The sequence below is a fragment of the Selaginella moellendorffii genome, unplaced genomic scaffold, assembly GCF_000143415.4.
Source record: "Selaginella moellendorffii unplaced genomic scaffold, v1.0 SELMOscaffold_183, whole genome shotgun sequence".
Taxonomy (NCBI): domain Eukaryota; kingdom Viridiplantae; phylum Streptophyta; class Lycopodiopsida; order Selaginellales; family Selaginellaceae; genus Selaginella; species Selaginella moellendorffii.
This window is the reverse complement of record NW_003314443.1, coordinates 17,802-35,354: the sequence shown is the minus strand read 5'-3', so window position 1 is coordinate 35,354 and position 17,553 is coordinate 17,802. Positions and strand designations below refer to the sequence as shown.

Genomic DNA, 17,553 nt, shown 5'->3' with positions numbered 1-17,553 from the left:
GATCGGTGCTGTTGTTAGTTTGAGTCGGAGATTGTCGAATGCTTGTTGCTGTTCGGATGTCCATGTCCATTGGGCATCTTGTTTTAGTCCATCGGTGAGTGGTTTGGCAATGTGAGCGTACTTGTGGATGAATCGTCGGTGATATCCGACTTTGCCGAGGAAGCGCCGAAGTTCTTTCTAGTTCTTCGGTGGTTCAAGTTTGGAGATGACGTCGACTTTGTCCTTGTCAATGAGAATGCCATCTTTGCAGACAACGTGGCCGAGAAGTACTCCAGATTTGATGAAGAAAGCGCATTTGTCGGGGTTGAGTGCTATGTTGTTCTCCTCGCACTTGTTGAGGCATTTCTCTAGGCATTCAAGATGTTGATCTTCCGAGCTGAAAATGCTGAAGTCGTTCATGAAGACTCTCATGAAGTCAGTGAGGTAGTCTCAGAAAGTGTTGGTGACAAGACTTTGGAAGGTGAATGGGGTGTTGCAGAGTCCAAAAGGCATTCGTCGATAAGCATAGGCTCCCCATGGACTGATGAATGCTGTCTTGTGCTGATCTTCTTTGGCGATGTGAATTTGGTTGTAGCCAGAGAAACCATCGAGGAAGGAATACATCTCGTGTCCAGCAACTGCGTCAAGAACTTCGTCGGTAAATGGTATCGGGAAGACATCTTTTTCGGTGGCGTCGTTGAGCGCAGATTCGAAGTTTGCCATTTTTCTTCGGCACAACCACCAGTGGTGAAAGCCATATCGGATTCTGAATTGGGTAGATGTACTCGACTTGGAGAAGCTTGTCAAGTTCTTTCTTTACTTGTTCCATTAGATTCAGATTCATCCGGTAGGCTGCTTGTCGTCTTGGTTTTGAGTCTGGAAGAAGGGTGATGGTGTGAAGGCTGAGTTTTGGCAAAACTCCCTTAAGGTCTCGATAACTCCAAGCAAACAAGTGTTTCTTCTTTCGGAGAAGATTGATGCTTTTGTCTTGAAAACTTGCCGAGATGTCAGTGGCGAGTACAATGTAGTGTTCGTTGCCGTCGTCGGCAAGGCTGACTTTTTTGAGTTTTTGGTCGGCTGGAATTGACGGAATGTAGGCAACTTTGTTGTGGTTGTCGACTGTGAATGCCGGTGGCACTTCGAGTTTTGTATCTCGAGTGACTGGATTTGTCAGTGCTGATGTAATCGGTGGTCATTCTCGTTGATGCTCTATTTCGTTAAAGTCGGATTTATTCAGTAAAATGGGACTAGGTACAAATTTTCAAGTATTTGAAAATGACGTGAAATTATATGTTTTTTGTCCAGGGGCTAGACATATCTGGGGCATGGTGACTAGCGCGGTGACTTTATGTCCAGACTGAGTCCATCTGGTTGTATAATAAATCTCATTGTCAAGGTGAACAAGCCGAATCTGAAGCTAAAGAAGAGTGATGGCATGCACGCACACACTATTTGTTTGTTCATTGAGCGTGTGGTGAGCTTTCCAAGATGAACGTCATTCCTATTAGCCAGACATATCACTTAATGGTGAGAACATTTAGATATTATTCAATGTTATCTTTTTCTAACGAATCTAATTGTGAAGGTGTAGCAAGAGGCATTGTTAGTCTGGAGAAGTCATTTAACTCATTTGACCACCCTTAGTGTATTTTCATGAAACTAAATAACATTCATATTATTAAGGAATTTCTCTAGTACCTTTTTTTTACGACATAGAGGCTTGCATTTCTTTCAAAGGTGATTTAGTAAAAGGCCTGAGGGCACATGCCATTCTATTTCTCAGACCGGTATTAAGATATACTAGTGCAAAGGGAAAAAGGTATTTGGTGATCAAGTAAATGGCATGAGGGCACACGCCATTATAAGCCTAAGCGCTAGTGGACACCTCCTTTTTGGTACTCTCAGCGGTACTATCATCCTTCTCCGGGTCAGTTGTTTTGCTTTGGATTGTTGTCTCTGACGTTACTGGGGCGTTCTCGATAGTTGTTAATGTTGCCGTTTGTTCAGAAAAATGATTACCTGGAGTATAGTACGGGGAGTTTGGAAGACTTATATATTCTACATCTTCACCTATCTCCTTCTCCGTCTCCTTTTCTGCCTCACTTACAGATTTTGTGCTTGCCATGAGAACGCTCTTCACCCTAAAATATGGAGTTCATTGTGTTATAAAAGGAAACCAACACACACGCTGCAAGGGAATGATGGTACATAAAGCACGTAAGCCCACAATATGGGTTTATGTGCCATTAATATGGGCCACACGCCACATTATTAGATTTATGCACGTGTGATTGGTAAATGCATATGTCACATCATCTTTGTTTTACCTCACACACTATATCAGGCCTCCTCTGATTCAGATTCGGATTGTTCACCTTGAAATAAAATACATTAGAAACTTAGTAAAGGAATATTAATGAATCTCACCTTGAACCCGGGTTATGAATGCTCTTGCTGCATCTCTTGCATGGTCTGGCAAGGTGATGGTGGCACTCTGCTTCCGCATCCAACCATGCACAACATTATCCACCGATATGCTCATGCTGGGATCCCTTGGATTCAGCACCCATCTCTTTTCTAGGCAATCCTTCGTATATCCGGAACTTGGCTTGAACCACTCCACAGTTACATTGAAGGAGTTAGTTTCCGCGTCCTCCTTTGCATCAGTGATGCAGCGCCCCACCCATATCATTTGTTTTTTATTACTGGGTCTGACAAGCACAACCATTCCTTTGCAGACCTGTACTGGATTGAATGCTGAATCCGGCTTCTTGTTCCTCGGCCCACAATAGTGATCCTCAACATCGTTATCTGTCACTACATTTCCAGAGGACATTGTTCCGCTACTATCTGGTGCTCTGGGTTCTGGCCAAAAGGACTCTTCCAATTCTTCATATACAACCGGCCCATTTTGGATAGCAGATATAATCTTCTCCCAGTATTCGAGCAAAGGCTTGCACCTCTGAAAATAGGATTCTCCACCAAACACCAACCCCCTCTTCCAGAAGGCAATATGCTGTCTAATCCCGGCCACTATACTTTCCTGGTCTTTGAGTCCATCCGGGTGCATCGGCCGTGGGGAACCCTGAGGAATCATAGGTTCCCCAGTTATGGGATCTCTCTTGAAGAGTTCAATGCCGTCCACTGGCAGCCACACTGTGTCCCATTCTCTCATCTTGTACCTCATCACTGGAGCACCGTCACACATGCTGAAATGAAACTGAAGAGACTTGGAGTGGCCAATCAGCATTTCGGATCCGTCCCTGATGTAGCCTCTTACAAACCCCTTAAAGTCTGGAACCTCTGTCAGAAGTGCAGCTTCAACAGTGCCTTTGATGCAATTTTGGAATTCATCGTAGAGTTGTGGGAGGGTGAGGACATTGGATCGCCGGAGGGACTCTGCCAAGTGACTGAACATGGCATCGACGTCTTCATGAGTGTGCCCAACCATGAGAAAGCCAAGTGTAACCGTTTCAAATATGCCTTTGGCAACAAGCATTGCCAAGTACGCGAAGACGTACATGTTTTTGTTCTCACTGCCAGCATTGTCTGTTTGGAGCAGAAGATGGGGTGGAAGGCCACATCGGCCGCAAGAACTTCCTTGAGATTCTGCTTCGTTTGGATGAGGCTGTGCATTCACCGGGCGACCAGCCTCGTCGGAATGGCATGAGGCCTCACGTGATAACCCTACAATCTGACGGCCAACATATTCACTGGGATGGCATGGGGCCCCACGCAATACTGCAAGCCTTTGCTCCTCCTCCAGTTGAACCCTGTATGGGGTTCGATCGACAAGGGCCTTATGCAAGGGTTGGCCGTTCAGTTCAGTCTGCGCACTTTGCAGAGACCTTAAGTGTTTTGCTAGGGACACAATCATCATGTTTGCACCCCCACCACCCCATAGAGGTACAAAGAAGTTCCCATAGTTTTGGGCACCATGCCCATGAGCGATTATGCCAAATAGAGACACAGGCAGTTGCATGGATGAAGAGATTGCCTTGGGGGCAGGATTGAGTCGAGGTAAGCACGTCTTTTTCTGGTCCATTTTGTCGTGGATGATGCAGAGGTAAGAGTCAGGTCTCTCCATGGAGAGAATCCTGTTATGATAATATGCAGTCCTGCAGCTTCTCTGCTCGATGTTGTGGTCGAGCCGCCTTCTAACCAACGTCTCTCGCTCTTGAGCACTGCAAGAATTCTTCGACAAAGCCATTTTGATAGCAGTGCACTCGTCACACTTTGAAAAGCTGGAGTACTTTCCTATACTCACATCCCCGAACCTGTTGCTCCACAATCTACTAAATCTAGATTGGCTCAGCTTCCTGTAGCCATTACTCTGGAGTTCCCGATTCACATCTTCCAATATGGCCCCCTTGGTATACATGGAAGGGAGAACTCGTTGGGTGTCTCGTGTTCCATCTTCCAAGAGGCGGGTTTTATGTGGTTGCTGCTCGCTACATGTCTCGACAAACCTCTTGAAGATTGCCTCTCCATATACAACATGACCCCTGGTTTTGTGCATACCGTCGTTCCCATAGACTGCCTGTTGAACCCTTTGTTCCTCGAACTCAGTTTTGATTCTGTAGAATGTGGTTCGAGGGACTCCATAAATGATTCTCCATGCCTTCATGCAGACCAAACCCCTCTGGAAGACCATGCCCCCCTCAAGATTCATAAGCTGGAAGACTTCCACTGCTCGATCATAGTGCCCGTTTTGAGAGTTGGTCGTCCAGGAAACCAAGGTGTGCATCTTCATGCTCTCAAACATGCTCCTGGCGGCGCTCAAGTTGAAACTTGCGTGAGAGCTATCCAGCAGACAATGGTCTTGCGCAGGATCTCGTGAACGGCCTTGTCAAAACGCCCATTCTTGCAAATGCGAGGATCCACAGTACTGGATTCTTCTCCGGGATTTGACCGAAGCTGTTCTTCGTGAGGGCAACGACGCCTTGGTGGCTGTCGTCATCACCGTCCATGCACCACGTCTAAGATCTCTCTGGCGGTGACCAAATCCCCCCTCTGGTATTCACTGCTAGAAGGGGAACCCACGGAACGTCCTGTCATTCTGGGCAGTAGATTCGTCCAGGACATGAGATCCTTGGCCGGCGTTTTTGCGCAAGATCGATTTCATTTGCCCCTGGTGCGCGAGTGCCATTATAATCGAGTTCCATGGCGCTCTGAGTCGCAATCAAACATAGACTCTCACTCTCGGATGCGGGATGCCGCCACATATGCAGTGATTATCGCGTTCCAGGAGACGATCACGGAACTCCTTGTTCCTGGAAATCTCAAGATGCCCGGACTGGGCATACAGTGTACTGAGTGAGTGCCAACCGACCACGTCAATCCAAGATCTTGTTTGCCTAGCTGAGATTGGAGCTCCTCACCTCCACGTCCCAGTTGATCACGCGGAAAACCTCCTCTTTGCTGTCCATCTCCTCCAGACCCAGCCACTGGTACGACTGTGGCAAAACTTGAGAGATCTCGCACACAATCTCGTCAGCTTGAGCTCGAGGGAGGTGATGATCAATGTAGAGCTCTTCTTCTTCTTCTTGCATGATGAGGTCCTGGCAATCTTGCTCCTTGTCGATGGAGACGACGTTTGAATCGTTCATGTCCAGATGGTAGCTAAAGGCGAGCATGAATTTGTGGCACAAAAGCAAGTCCATGTCGATCCTACCTCTGCAAATCTCGGACAGCTTCGACATCCAAGTCGGCTCCCTTTCGTCCTTGGGCGGCTGGATGCCTTGGATGATGGCCGCATTTTGCCGCGTCTTGGCGTCCGGAAGGGATGTGTCAGGGAGCGAAGCAATTGCGTCAGAATAGATGCAGTTGAGCTCCTAGACCAGCTCATCCCAAGTCCGGCACAACAGGCTCGTTGTGTAATTGTATCAACCAAAAACCCAGGTTCAGGGGACTTCGACTTTGAACCCAAGGCTGCATTGAAGCCATAGATTAAATCATGAATAGCATATAGTATATGATAGCAGTTAGAACCTTTAGCCTTTCAAAGGGGGGAATCCAAATTGTGGATCCCTATCTCCATTCCATCGTTTTTCTTATCAATACACAACATTCTTTTACTCGTGCTTCTTCTCTGCCCTTGGAGATTGGGCCTTTTTCTCTTTTGTTTTTTTTACTAACAATAGATTTCCAGCGAAGAGGAGTTTTCACACCTCTTCATTTGGTGACCACAGCTTCTGAATTCCCCTTCAGGTTCACAAATTCTTCCATTTTTTCTCCATTCTCTGTGCGCAAGAACGATCTAGAAATCTACCCATCTCGCCCAAATTCGCCCAAATTACGACCTAATTTGTACATTCGCCCCAATTCAACAAGCAAATGCCACTACCACCATGGATCAACGGCATCCAAGCAGTTGCTGCCCAACGCAGTAAAGACAAACACTTTCCAGAGGAGATCTTTGAAGAATCTGAAAGCTCTCTCTCAAGATCTCCAAGTCCAATCACCGACGGAGAACACCAACGACCCTCTTTGACAAGAAACTCCAATCTACCACCTTCATCAGCGAACGCCCTCAGCAACTTCATTGGCGAACTCCATCTCCGAGCACAAGACCACCCACTCCAAGCTCGACACCTCAACTAGTGCACTCGACACAAACCAACACCACTGCCAAAACGAACCCATCTTCCGTGCAGTCGTCGACCTAGCAATCCTAGCATTCCAACACAATTCCAATTCCTGCACCCACTCCAAATACCGAAGCACGTCCTCAAAACCTACACCAACGATGAACCCATCTTCCGTGCAGTCGTCGACCTAGCAATCCTAGCATTCCAACACAATTCCAATTCCTGCGCCCACTCCAAATACCGAAGCACGTCCTCAAAACCTACACCAACGATGAACCCATCACTCTGTTACCTGGTATTGGACAACTTGTCGAGGGACAACTTCACAACGCACCACCGATTTTTCAACAACCCCTCCGACATAGTCAGCAGCTCAGCACTGAAACAACAGTCCGAACTCGGTTCGAAATCAACACATTCGCTGCAACAACTCTCGCCAGTCACGCCATTGCCCAATCCGGACTCGAACAACTTGACGACATTATCGAAGAAATCATTCCAGACAAACCCGAATATCCGAAACTCTTCATCGAACTCCATCTCGGCACCAGCAAGTGGAAGACCAGTTTGCATACTGCACCAGCACACTCAACCCAACACAACTCGGCTGAACACAACCCAACCCAACACGCACCACCGTCAATATTTTCACTGAAAAGAAAGAACAAGCTCACAACGACTTTATCGACAATTGGCCCGCCGACAGTCTTCCCAAAGTTCTGCCCGAACTGCATGATTGACTGCAGACACAAATCTGACACTGACAACCAATAGAAGAATGCATGTATCCAAAACCACGAAGAACATCCAGCAAGTCGAAAGAAGACCGACAACGTCTTATCCGACGTTTAGATAGAGATTTGAAGAATTTAGAAACAAAGAGAAAGAAAGACCAAGAGAAGTTGAATCAAGTTGTTAGACCCTCCAAGAGAGAGAATTACATCCGACACGAATTATTACCGCGAGCTAACTCTGACGAATCAGTATCGGACATTCACAAAGAATACGACGACTACACAACACCACCGGACACACCACCGGCAGCACCCTCGACAGCACCCACTGAAGTGCCCGAGCCTGAATCAACACCCTCGACGACACCCACCAAAGTGCCCGAGCCCGATCGAACATTCGAGCAGTCAACACAGACTACGCCTGAGCAACAAAACATTTTTCAAGCAGCATACAACCACTTCAAAGGTACATTCACCAACCCCATCTACAGTGACGACGAACGACCAAGTTTCCTGTCCAGCTTCACAGACTTCACCAGACCAGCACCATTTTTGCCATACCGGCCGATCTTCACAACACCAATATATCCCACATTTGCTTCCAACATCTACCGAAGCCCGCTATCAGCAAGACCTTTCAAACACGCTTTCGACTTCAACGCGCCAACAAGACAACAACTCGACTTCATCAATTACAGTCACACTCCGATATACCCAGTCAACAGCAGTAAAGACGAACAACCCGAATCATCCAATAGTCAAGCACTCGACGTCAACACCTCACACCGAACTGCCGAACAGCTACAATCATCCAAAAACAACGAGATCGATGAACCAATCGTCGATGACAACAATCTTCCACAACAACCACAATCACCACACAACTATACATTCGAAGAACTCTTTGACAATTTAGAAGAACAACCACAACCAAAACAACATAACTCCGACAAATATGTCGACAACAAGTTCAAACACCATCTTCCTAAAATCAACACCGGCAAGCAACCCGACACCGACGACGACGTCGATGACACACCAGAAAACAATCCCAACATAGAAGAAAAAACAGAGAAGAGTCCACTAAATAACAACAACATTTCACCACCACCTTCCTCTTACACCAACTTTGCTGTTGACCCCGACAACCCCTTGCTACAAATCACCTTAGGACTCCACAGTGACAACTTGACAAAACAACCTCGACAATACCGACATTACTACCAACAGCAAATGCAGTCACTACCGCCGTCGCCAACATACATGTCGGAAGACACGTCTCCTATCCACTATTTCATGGTCTGAAGTCAGAAGACGCCGAGAAACATGTTGAACAGTTCCGAGAAGCAATCCAAATCAACAGCCAGATGACTAAACTTCCATACTATTTCTGATGTACCCTTCGAAAGAGAGCCAACGAATGGGCTCAAACGCTTCCTCAAAATACAAGTTTTGACGACCTCGCACTCAAGCTTGTAGACCGATTCAAGTCTTCCCTCACTCAAAGCCAACGACTTCACAAGATCAAAAAACTCAAGTAGAAGTCTGGTCAATCCATTGACGACTACACTCAAACCTTCACTCGACATGCTAGCAAATGCGGCAACAGTGCCACCGAAACATTACTTTACCAATGGTACATGCAAGGACTCTGACGATCCCTCCGAGAAGTGGCAACACACATCAACGTTGCCACTTATCTCGAACTTGCAAGAGCCCTTCAAGATGTTCAAGCTCGACAAATGACAGCACAAGTAGATGACACAGATAACTCAGATTCTGATAGCAGTTCTGATGACGACTCTGACGATGAACTCGAAGAGAGCACCAAGTCAAAACTTTGGAAACTCAGGAAAACAATCGACAAGCTCAAGGGAAAAGCCAAGGCTGGCATCAAAGAATTTCAATCTGGAATTTGGTGTACTAAGTGCAAGAACGAAGGACATCTGGCAAGTGACTGCAAGCTCCAAATCTCCAAATGCCAGATCTGTACCAAAGAAGGTCATGACGCCAAGACTTGCAGATTTTGAAATTCTCCAGAAGTTTGACAAGTCTCGAACTATCCCCGACAGCAGTTTCGACAACCATATCCAAATCAATACTTCAACAATTACCAGCCACCACCTCCGACAAACTGGAGACCACCGAGAAACAACTTCCAACACTAGAGTCGACAATGGAATGATCAACCTCGCTACAACAACTACAACGACTACAACAACTATTACAACAATCGACAACACCCGCCGAACCGGAACTACCCAGCAAACCGAGACAACAACAACCAAGGATACCAACAATACCCAAGATACTAGAACTGAAGATACCAAGGCCAAGGTTATCAAGACCAGGCCTACCAAGGCAACTACAACAACCAACCATGGCAACCTCAACTTCAACACCAAGGCGGTCCGCCGAGACTTGGTCCACCACCTCCTCGACAACAAGATCAGAACCAGCAGCAACCACCAACAACAAGGATGGTCGAGACTGACGAACTACCTTATGCTGACAATGACAACTCAGATCCTCAAGTCATGGTAGTACAAACCCAAGCACAAATTCGAGCAGAAAAACAACAACAACCGGACAGAGATTCCGGAGATAGTGAAGAGAAAGGCCCTAAGAGCCTGACAAAACTCCGGGAATGGAAAAAGAAGCAGAAGTTAGCTGCCAAGATACAATGGCAACTCGCTCTACAACAACCCGAATTAGTGATTTTAGACTCCGACAATGAAGCTCAACCATCACCAGCTCGACAACAATGCCAACACTCAATACCAGAAAACGGACAGACAAATCGTCCAACATCGATACCGACACCAAAACACAATTCGGCAAACTTTGACAAAATCCAAGCAGTAGCAGAGACTATCCTCAACCAAAATATTCAGATCAACATCGGCCAACTGCTGAAGATTGCACCCTACCTCACCAAACAGCTCACCGATCTAACATCTGCATTGACCAACACTTTGATAGACTCGCCCACACTCAACTCGACACAGACAGCTGTTGACACATTTCGTATTGAGATTCAACCAGGCGATTGTGACAATGATGTTCCGACAATCGACCTACGACTCGACAAACATCTTGTTCGAGGAGCCACAATTGACGGAGGCTCCAGCGTTAATATTATTGAAGAAAGTCTTGTTCAACAACTCAACATCGGCCTAGTTCACCCAGCACCTTTCAATGTCCGAATGGCCGATCACCAATTTGTTCAACCCAAAGGCATCATCCGAAAAGTCAACACCACCATTCAAGGCGTCGAAATACCAGTCAACTATGTCGTCCTCAAACTACCGGAGTAGACCGACGGATACTCAATTCTCCTCGGTCGACCTTGGCTCCGAATTGCCCAAGTTTATTAAGATTGGCCAATGACAATCTTATCCTTCAAGGACCGGATGGACCGACAACCGTGTCGACAAAAGCGACCAAATCGCTGTCCAGCCACAACCAACCTATTGACTTGGAAGAATATAATCTCGAAGATGGCCTCGACGACTATGAAGAACAACAAATTCTCAAAGCCTACCCTGATCTCAAACCTTTGGCCGAGATCGACCTCTTCCGAATTGTCGCTGACTTCCAACGAGAATGACCACCGATTACATCAGCACTGACAAATCCAGTCACTCGAGATACAAAACTCGAAGCGCCACCGGCATTCACAGTCGACAACCACAACAAAGTTGCCTACATTCCGTCAATTCCAGCCGACCAAAAACTCAAAAAAGTCAGCCTTGCCGATGACGGCAACGAACACTACATTGTACTCGCCACTGACATCTCGGCAAGTTTTCAAGACAAAAGCACCAATCTTCTCCGAAAGAGGAAACACTTATTCGCTTGGAGTTATCGAGACCTTAAGGGAGTTTCGCCAAAACTCAACCTTCACACCATCACCCTTCTTCCAGACTCAAAACCAAGACGACAAGCAGCCTACCGGATGAATCTGAATCTAATGGAACAAGTAAAGAAAGAACTCGACAAGCTTCTCCAAGTCGAGTACATCTACCCAATTCAGAATCCAATGTGGCTTTCACCACTGGTGGTTGTGTCGAAGAAAAATGGCAAACTTCGAATCTGCGTCAACTATAAACAGCTCAACGACGCCACCGAAAAAGATGTCTTCCCGATACCATTTACCGACGAAGTTCTTGACGCAGTTGCTGGACACGAGATGTATTCCTTCCTCGATGGTTTCTCTGGCTACAACCAAATTCACATCGCCAAAGAAGATCAGCACAAGACAGCATTCATCAGTCCATAGGGAGCCTATGCTTATCGACAAATGCCTTTTGGACTCTGCAACGCCCCATTCACCTTCCAAAGGCTTGTCACCAACACTTTCGGAGACTACCTCACTGACTTCATGAGAGTCTTCATGGACAACTTTAGTGTTTTCAGCTCGGAAGATCAACATCTTGAATGCCTGGAGAAATGCCTCAACAAGTGTGAGGAGAACAACATAGCACTCAACCCCGACAAATGCGCTTTCTTCGTCAAATCTGGAGTACTTCTCGGCCACGTTGTCTACAAAGATGGCATTCTCATCGACAAGGACAAAGTCGACATCATCTCCAAACTCGAACCACCGAAGAACCAGAAAGAACTTCGGCGCTTCCTCGGCAAAGTCGGATATCACTGATGATTCATCCACAAGTACACTCACATTGCCAAACCACTCAACGATGGACTAAAACAAGATGCCCAATGGACATGGACGTCCGAACAGCAACAAGCATTTGACAATATCCGACTCAAACTAACAACAGCACTGATCCTTGCCAAGCCCGACTGGACACAAGAGTTCCACATTCATGTCGACACTTCTGACGTCGCCACTGGTGCAATTCTGAGCCAAACTCAACATGACAACCGAAATCAACCAATCTACTACGCCAACCAACTACTCAACCCAGCTGAACAAAATTACACCACCACCGAGAAAGAAGCTCTCGGCATGATCTACTCACTTCAAAAGTTCCGACACTACATACTGTCAACCAAAGTCATAATTTTCATCGACCACAAGGCACTCCTTTACCTCATCAACAAACCGATATTATCTGGTCGAATATCAAGATGGTTCCTTTTACTACAAGAATACAACTTCGAGATCGTCCACAAACCTGGCAAAAATCATGAGCAAGCAGATTATCTCAGCCGGATCACCACCGGCGACAAACCTGAAAGACTTACCAATGACTTACCTGACTCAAACCTATTCCGAGTTTCAATACCAGCAACCTGGCTCGACGACGTCTTCAGTTACCTGAACTCAGCAAGAGTTCCAAATCAGTACACTATGTCCAACCAAAAGAAGACTTTTGTTGCTAAAACCCGACGATACTCAGTCATTGGAGGCACTCTCTACAAACTAGGAATTGACAACATTCTTCGCCGATGCATCAAACCGCAAAGCACAACTCAAATCATCAAGGAAGCTCACGATGGACCTTCCGGTGGACACTTCGCTGCTGACACCACAACTCGGAAGATTCTTCAAGCCGGCCTCTGGTGGCCGACACTCTGGCATGACACTGAAGAATTATGCAAATGCTGCGACACATGTCAAAGACACCAATTACTGCCGAAAACTCAGACTCAACAACTCAACCCAACATTCCCAATGGCACCATTTCAAAAATGGGGACTTGACTTCATCAGACCCCAAGTCAGCACCCATCGACAAAATCAATACATCATCGTCGCCACCGATTACACTACCAAGTGGGCCGAAGCAATACCTCTCCGACATGCCACAGTGAAAGCAACAACAACCTTCATCTACAAAAATATCATCACTCGTTTCAGCACACCACTCGAACTCGTCACCGACAAAGGCACCCACTTTATCAACCAAACAATCGAACATCTCGCCACCAAGTTCAAAATCCGACACAAAACGTCAACACCATACTATCCTCAAGGCAATGGTCAAGCAGAAGCAACGAACAAAACACTGAAGACCATCCTCAAAAAAGTCATCAATGATTCTGGCAAAGACTGGGACGACAAACTTCTTGACGTACTTTGGGCCTATCACACTGCGTATAAAGTCACCACTGACATAATGCCATTCAAACTCGCCTTCGGAACAGAATCCATCACGCCAATTGAATTCATCGTCCCAAGCATGCAAGTCACCGTCAAGTATAATCTCAACACCCGACATGCAGTTCGAGAAAGGCTTCAGCAACTCGAACATCTCGACGAACTCCGCCTCAACGCCCTCTGGACACTTCATGCCATCCAAAAACAGAGAAAAGCTTGGCACAACCGACAAGCATCCCGGCATAACATTCCCAAATACAACGCCGACGATCATGTTCTCTGGTACCGAGGACCCATCAGCAAACTAGGCCAAAAACTCCACACCAACTGGCAAGGACCTTTCAAAATCATTGAACTATACCCCAACGGCACTGCCAAAGTCAGCACACTCCCTGAAGAATTCACTGAGATCGTCAACCTCAACAAGCTTCGACCATATCACGTCGACATATTCAGCATCAGCACCTCAGCAAATTTCAGACCCAAACCGACAAACACCCCAAAACCAACAATCAACACTCACCCCAGCAGACAAACTTTAACTCAAATCAGTTCAACACAACTCAACTCAACTCAACACGAACTCATCCACCAACTTCAGCAACAAACAGTAGCAAAAATCTCTAAGTCCCAAGCTACTGTTGGATCTACACCACCTGAGCAAATATCAACAGTTGAACTTGAGTTAACTTCATCAGCAATATCCACCATTGATTTACAATCAAGCCAAATCAAACCACATCAATTCCATCAACAAATCTCTACCGTTCATCACCAGCAATCGAGCGCCACACAATCAGCCAACCAACAGTTACAGGTTTCAAGAACCCTAACGGGGCGAGCACTTCGACCACAAAAAATGAAGAGAAAGATGCCAGCTCATCCACCCCAGCGCCTCAGATACATCATACACCATATTCCTAAACTTCCCAGCAACGACACAACCACCTGGCTCAAGGACCACGGATTCGAGCTCCTCCACAAGGCCTTTTCAACAAACCCTGATAAAAAACTAGCGAGGAAACTGGCTGCCTCCTTCAACACCAAGAACAGCACCATAACCGACGGCACCAACGAGATCACCCTCAGCCCAGCAAGAATTGCCTCTGTTTTCAAAATCTCCAACAAGGGACTGCTCAAATTTTCAGGAGAAGTTCCACAGCAAATCATCAAGGCCAATTGAGAAATTACCGGTGAGCTCACATGGGAGGACATCGAGGAGCAGCATATGGATCGCCTCAAAGCCCTCCTCCTCTACTACGAACTTCGCCCAACAGATCGCACCATCAGCAAGTGCACAGCAGAAGTCTACGGAGCTCTACTCGACGGCAAACGTGTGAACGTGGCTCATCATCTCCACAAGCTCCTTCTCAAGCTTCTCGACCGTGCCATCCTTGCCACACTCAACAAGAAGACCATGCGGACAGTAATCTTCCCACTGCTGATCGCTCTACACCAAGCTCTTCCCAACAAGCAACCGTGGACAACCCAAACGAACTCCACAGAACAAAGCGACAGCTCCGAAGAACACTCAGAATCAGAAGGAGCAACTCCCAGCAAGAAACCGAAGCCAGCATCTCAACAATCAGGCTCAACTCACTCCAACAACACCAGCTCCAGCAACAAACACTCCAACAATTCAACTCCACTTCGCCGCCGCCTCACACGCAAAACACCAGGGAATCCAGCTCCCAAACCGCTGATCCGAGAGCACCTCGTCAAGGAACACAACTCACACCACCATCCACACTCACCCCAGAGCCCGCATCCACTCGAATCAGCCCCAAAACCGACAACTTCTCACAAACACATCAATATTGCCAAAGGAAAACGTCAGCTGATCGCCCAGAACTCAATTTCTCCACCAGCTGAGAACAACATTCTCAATGCCCCGACCTCCTCGACACGTTCCACAAAAGAAAACATTGACTACCTTCGCCAATCACTTGAAGAACACGCAACCATGCCTCCTCCAACAAATACCACGACCAGCATTCACAAAAATTCTGCAACAGATAAATTAATTTCAGTGCCACATCTGGGCCATTCATCCACCATCAAACTGAAAAGCTCATCTCCAACCACGTCAAAGAATCCAGCCCGATCACATCACCCACATCCAACGAAGCAGATTCAGCCTCCAGCAACTTCAACTCCCGGGACCAAGAACACAGCGAACCCTAGCAAGAAACACCAGGATCACGGAGCAGGAGCAGGAGCAGGAGCAGGAGCAGCAGCCATGCCTCAGCCACAGAGTCAGGTACGCCGTGATTACGACGAGATCAGGAAGGAGTACGAAGATAAACTTTGCGACCCAAGCTACTGCACCCGCAAGTTGTTTGAAGCGCTCAATCAACGCATGCACCGTGAGCAAGCAAACTACTTCCCAACACCAGCCGACATCGCACAGCATCTTCTCAAGCAAGACTCCTTCATATACACCCGGGGAGCGATCAAGAAGGAATTCTATAAGCCTTTAAACCACCGGCTGGATACTCAGATCGAAGAGATGAAGCAGCTCCACAGTGACCTCCGGGACATCAGGAAGATCGTCTCCAAGCAGCCATCAACCCATCAGCAGCTCATGAATTCACCTACAAATTCAAATATAGAAGAGCTCAACACCCGCTACCGGAAGCTCGAGGATGATCATACCGCCCTACTGGCTGAGGTAGCCGACCTCCAGGAAGATGGGACAGATCCACCAGACAGTGTCCCTAACCACGAGCTTACACTCCCGCAGCAAAAACATCGCCTCTATCAACTTGAGCAGCAGCAGCAACAAGCGATGGAAACTGACTATGTTCGCACCGAGGACGGTGTTTGGTTCTGTCAGAGGAGTAGAGTGTATCAACCAAAAACCCAGGTTCAGGGGACTCCGACTTTGAACCCAGGGCTGCATCGAAGCCATAGATTAAATCATGCATAGCATATAGTATATGCTAGCAGTTAGAACCGCTAGCCTTTCAAAGGGGGGAATCCAAATTGTGGATCCCTATCTCCATTCCATTGTTTTTCTTATCAATACACAGCATTCTTTTACTTGTGCTTCTTCTCTGCCCTTGGAGATCGGGCCCTTTTCTCTTTTGTTTTTCTTACTAACAATAGATTTCCAGCGAAGAGGAGTTTTCACATCTTCAGTAATTGAGAGAGAGGGGATGGAAAACGTTGCCTTTGTCTGGGTGCAACCGGATGGAGAGCTCCGAGGGATTCAAGCCACCCAAACATCGAGAGATGGCAGCTTTCCGCTGCACAGAGGAAGATGAATACCTGAGTCTCTCCCACCTCGCGAAACCGTAGCCGCACTAAGATATCCTTTAATCCAACGGCTGTGATGTATCACTCTTAACCTTTTATTTGTTGTAGTTACCACTAATATAAACTGCGTTTAGAAGTTCATTCTTATTCACTATTTCTAGCTTGTTGTCTAGCGTCTTTCTTGTTCAAATGGTGAGGAAGGCTTGCATATGCTGGCAGGGTCATCGAGAATTAAATGGCACAACATTATGTGTGATTGATCCATTATGCTGAAGTGACAACTGATGAGAATTTGGTATATATGATCGAATTGGTAAGCTCAATGGCATGTTTGTGCTGTTTGTGTGCTATTGGAGCAAATCAAATATATGTCTTCCCTTCCACAAAATTTGATTGCATGGCTACAGTGGAGATGCACTTAAGTTAACATGTTTGTTTAAGTCTGTAATAATGGATTCCATTGATTACACTTTTGGTTTCCTATGATCTAGTACCAACTTAACACCCAGAAACTCAACACAGTTAATTTAATAATAAAATAATAAAATAGTGTTCATGTTAGGGGGCGACCCTAACACTGTATTATTCTTAATTGAAAGTCGAGGCGAATGGGAATCGAACCCAGCAACCCTTCACAATAGAACATTACAGCGTGCATGCTATAACCACAAAGCCATGAACACTGGGAGATAACAAAATATTATTTCAGCACCTCTTATTAAAAAGAAGATTTGGAATCCATCTGATTCTCCACGTGGACGACATCCAGGGGCTGCGAGGCCCGCGGATCCACGCGCGGATCCTGGAGAGCAGCTACTGGCCGAATCAATACCGTCTTCATCCGGCATGAAATCAAAGATTTCTTTGGAGGTGGCCAAATCCCCCCTCTGCTATTCACTGCTGGAAGGGGAACCCATGGAACG

General features: G+C 46.7%; 1 protein-coding gene across 1 annotated transcript; it reads left to right on the top strand.

Moving 5' to 3' along the window:
- Window positions 1-7,351: 7,351 nt before the first annotated feature.
- LOC112343707 lies at window positions 7,352-8,608 on the top strand. Its single transcript, XM_024667675.1, has one exon. The coding sequence runs from the start codon at window positions 7,352-7,354 to the stop codon at window positions 8,606-8,608; it is 1,257 nt and encodes a 418-aa protein (XP_024523443.1).
- Window positions 8,609-17,553: the final 8,945 nt, after the last annotated feature.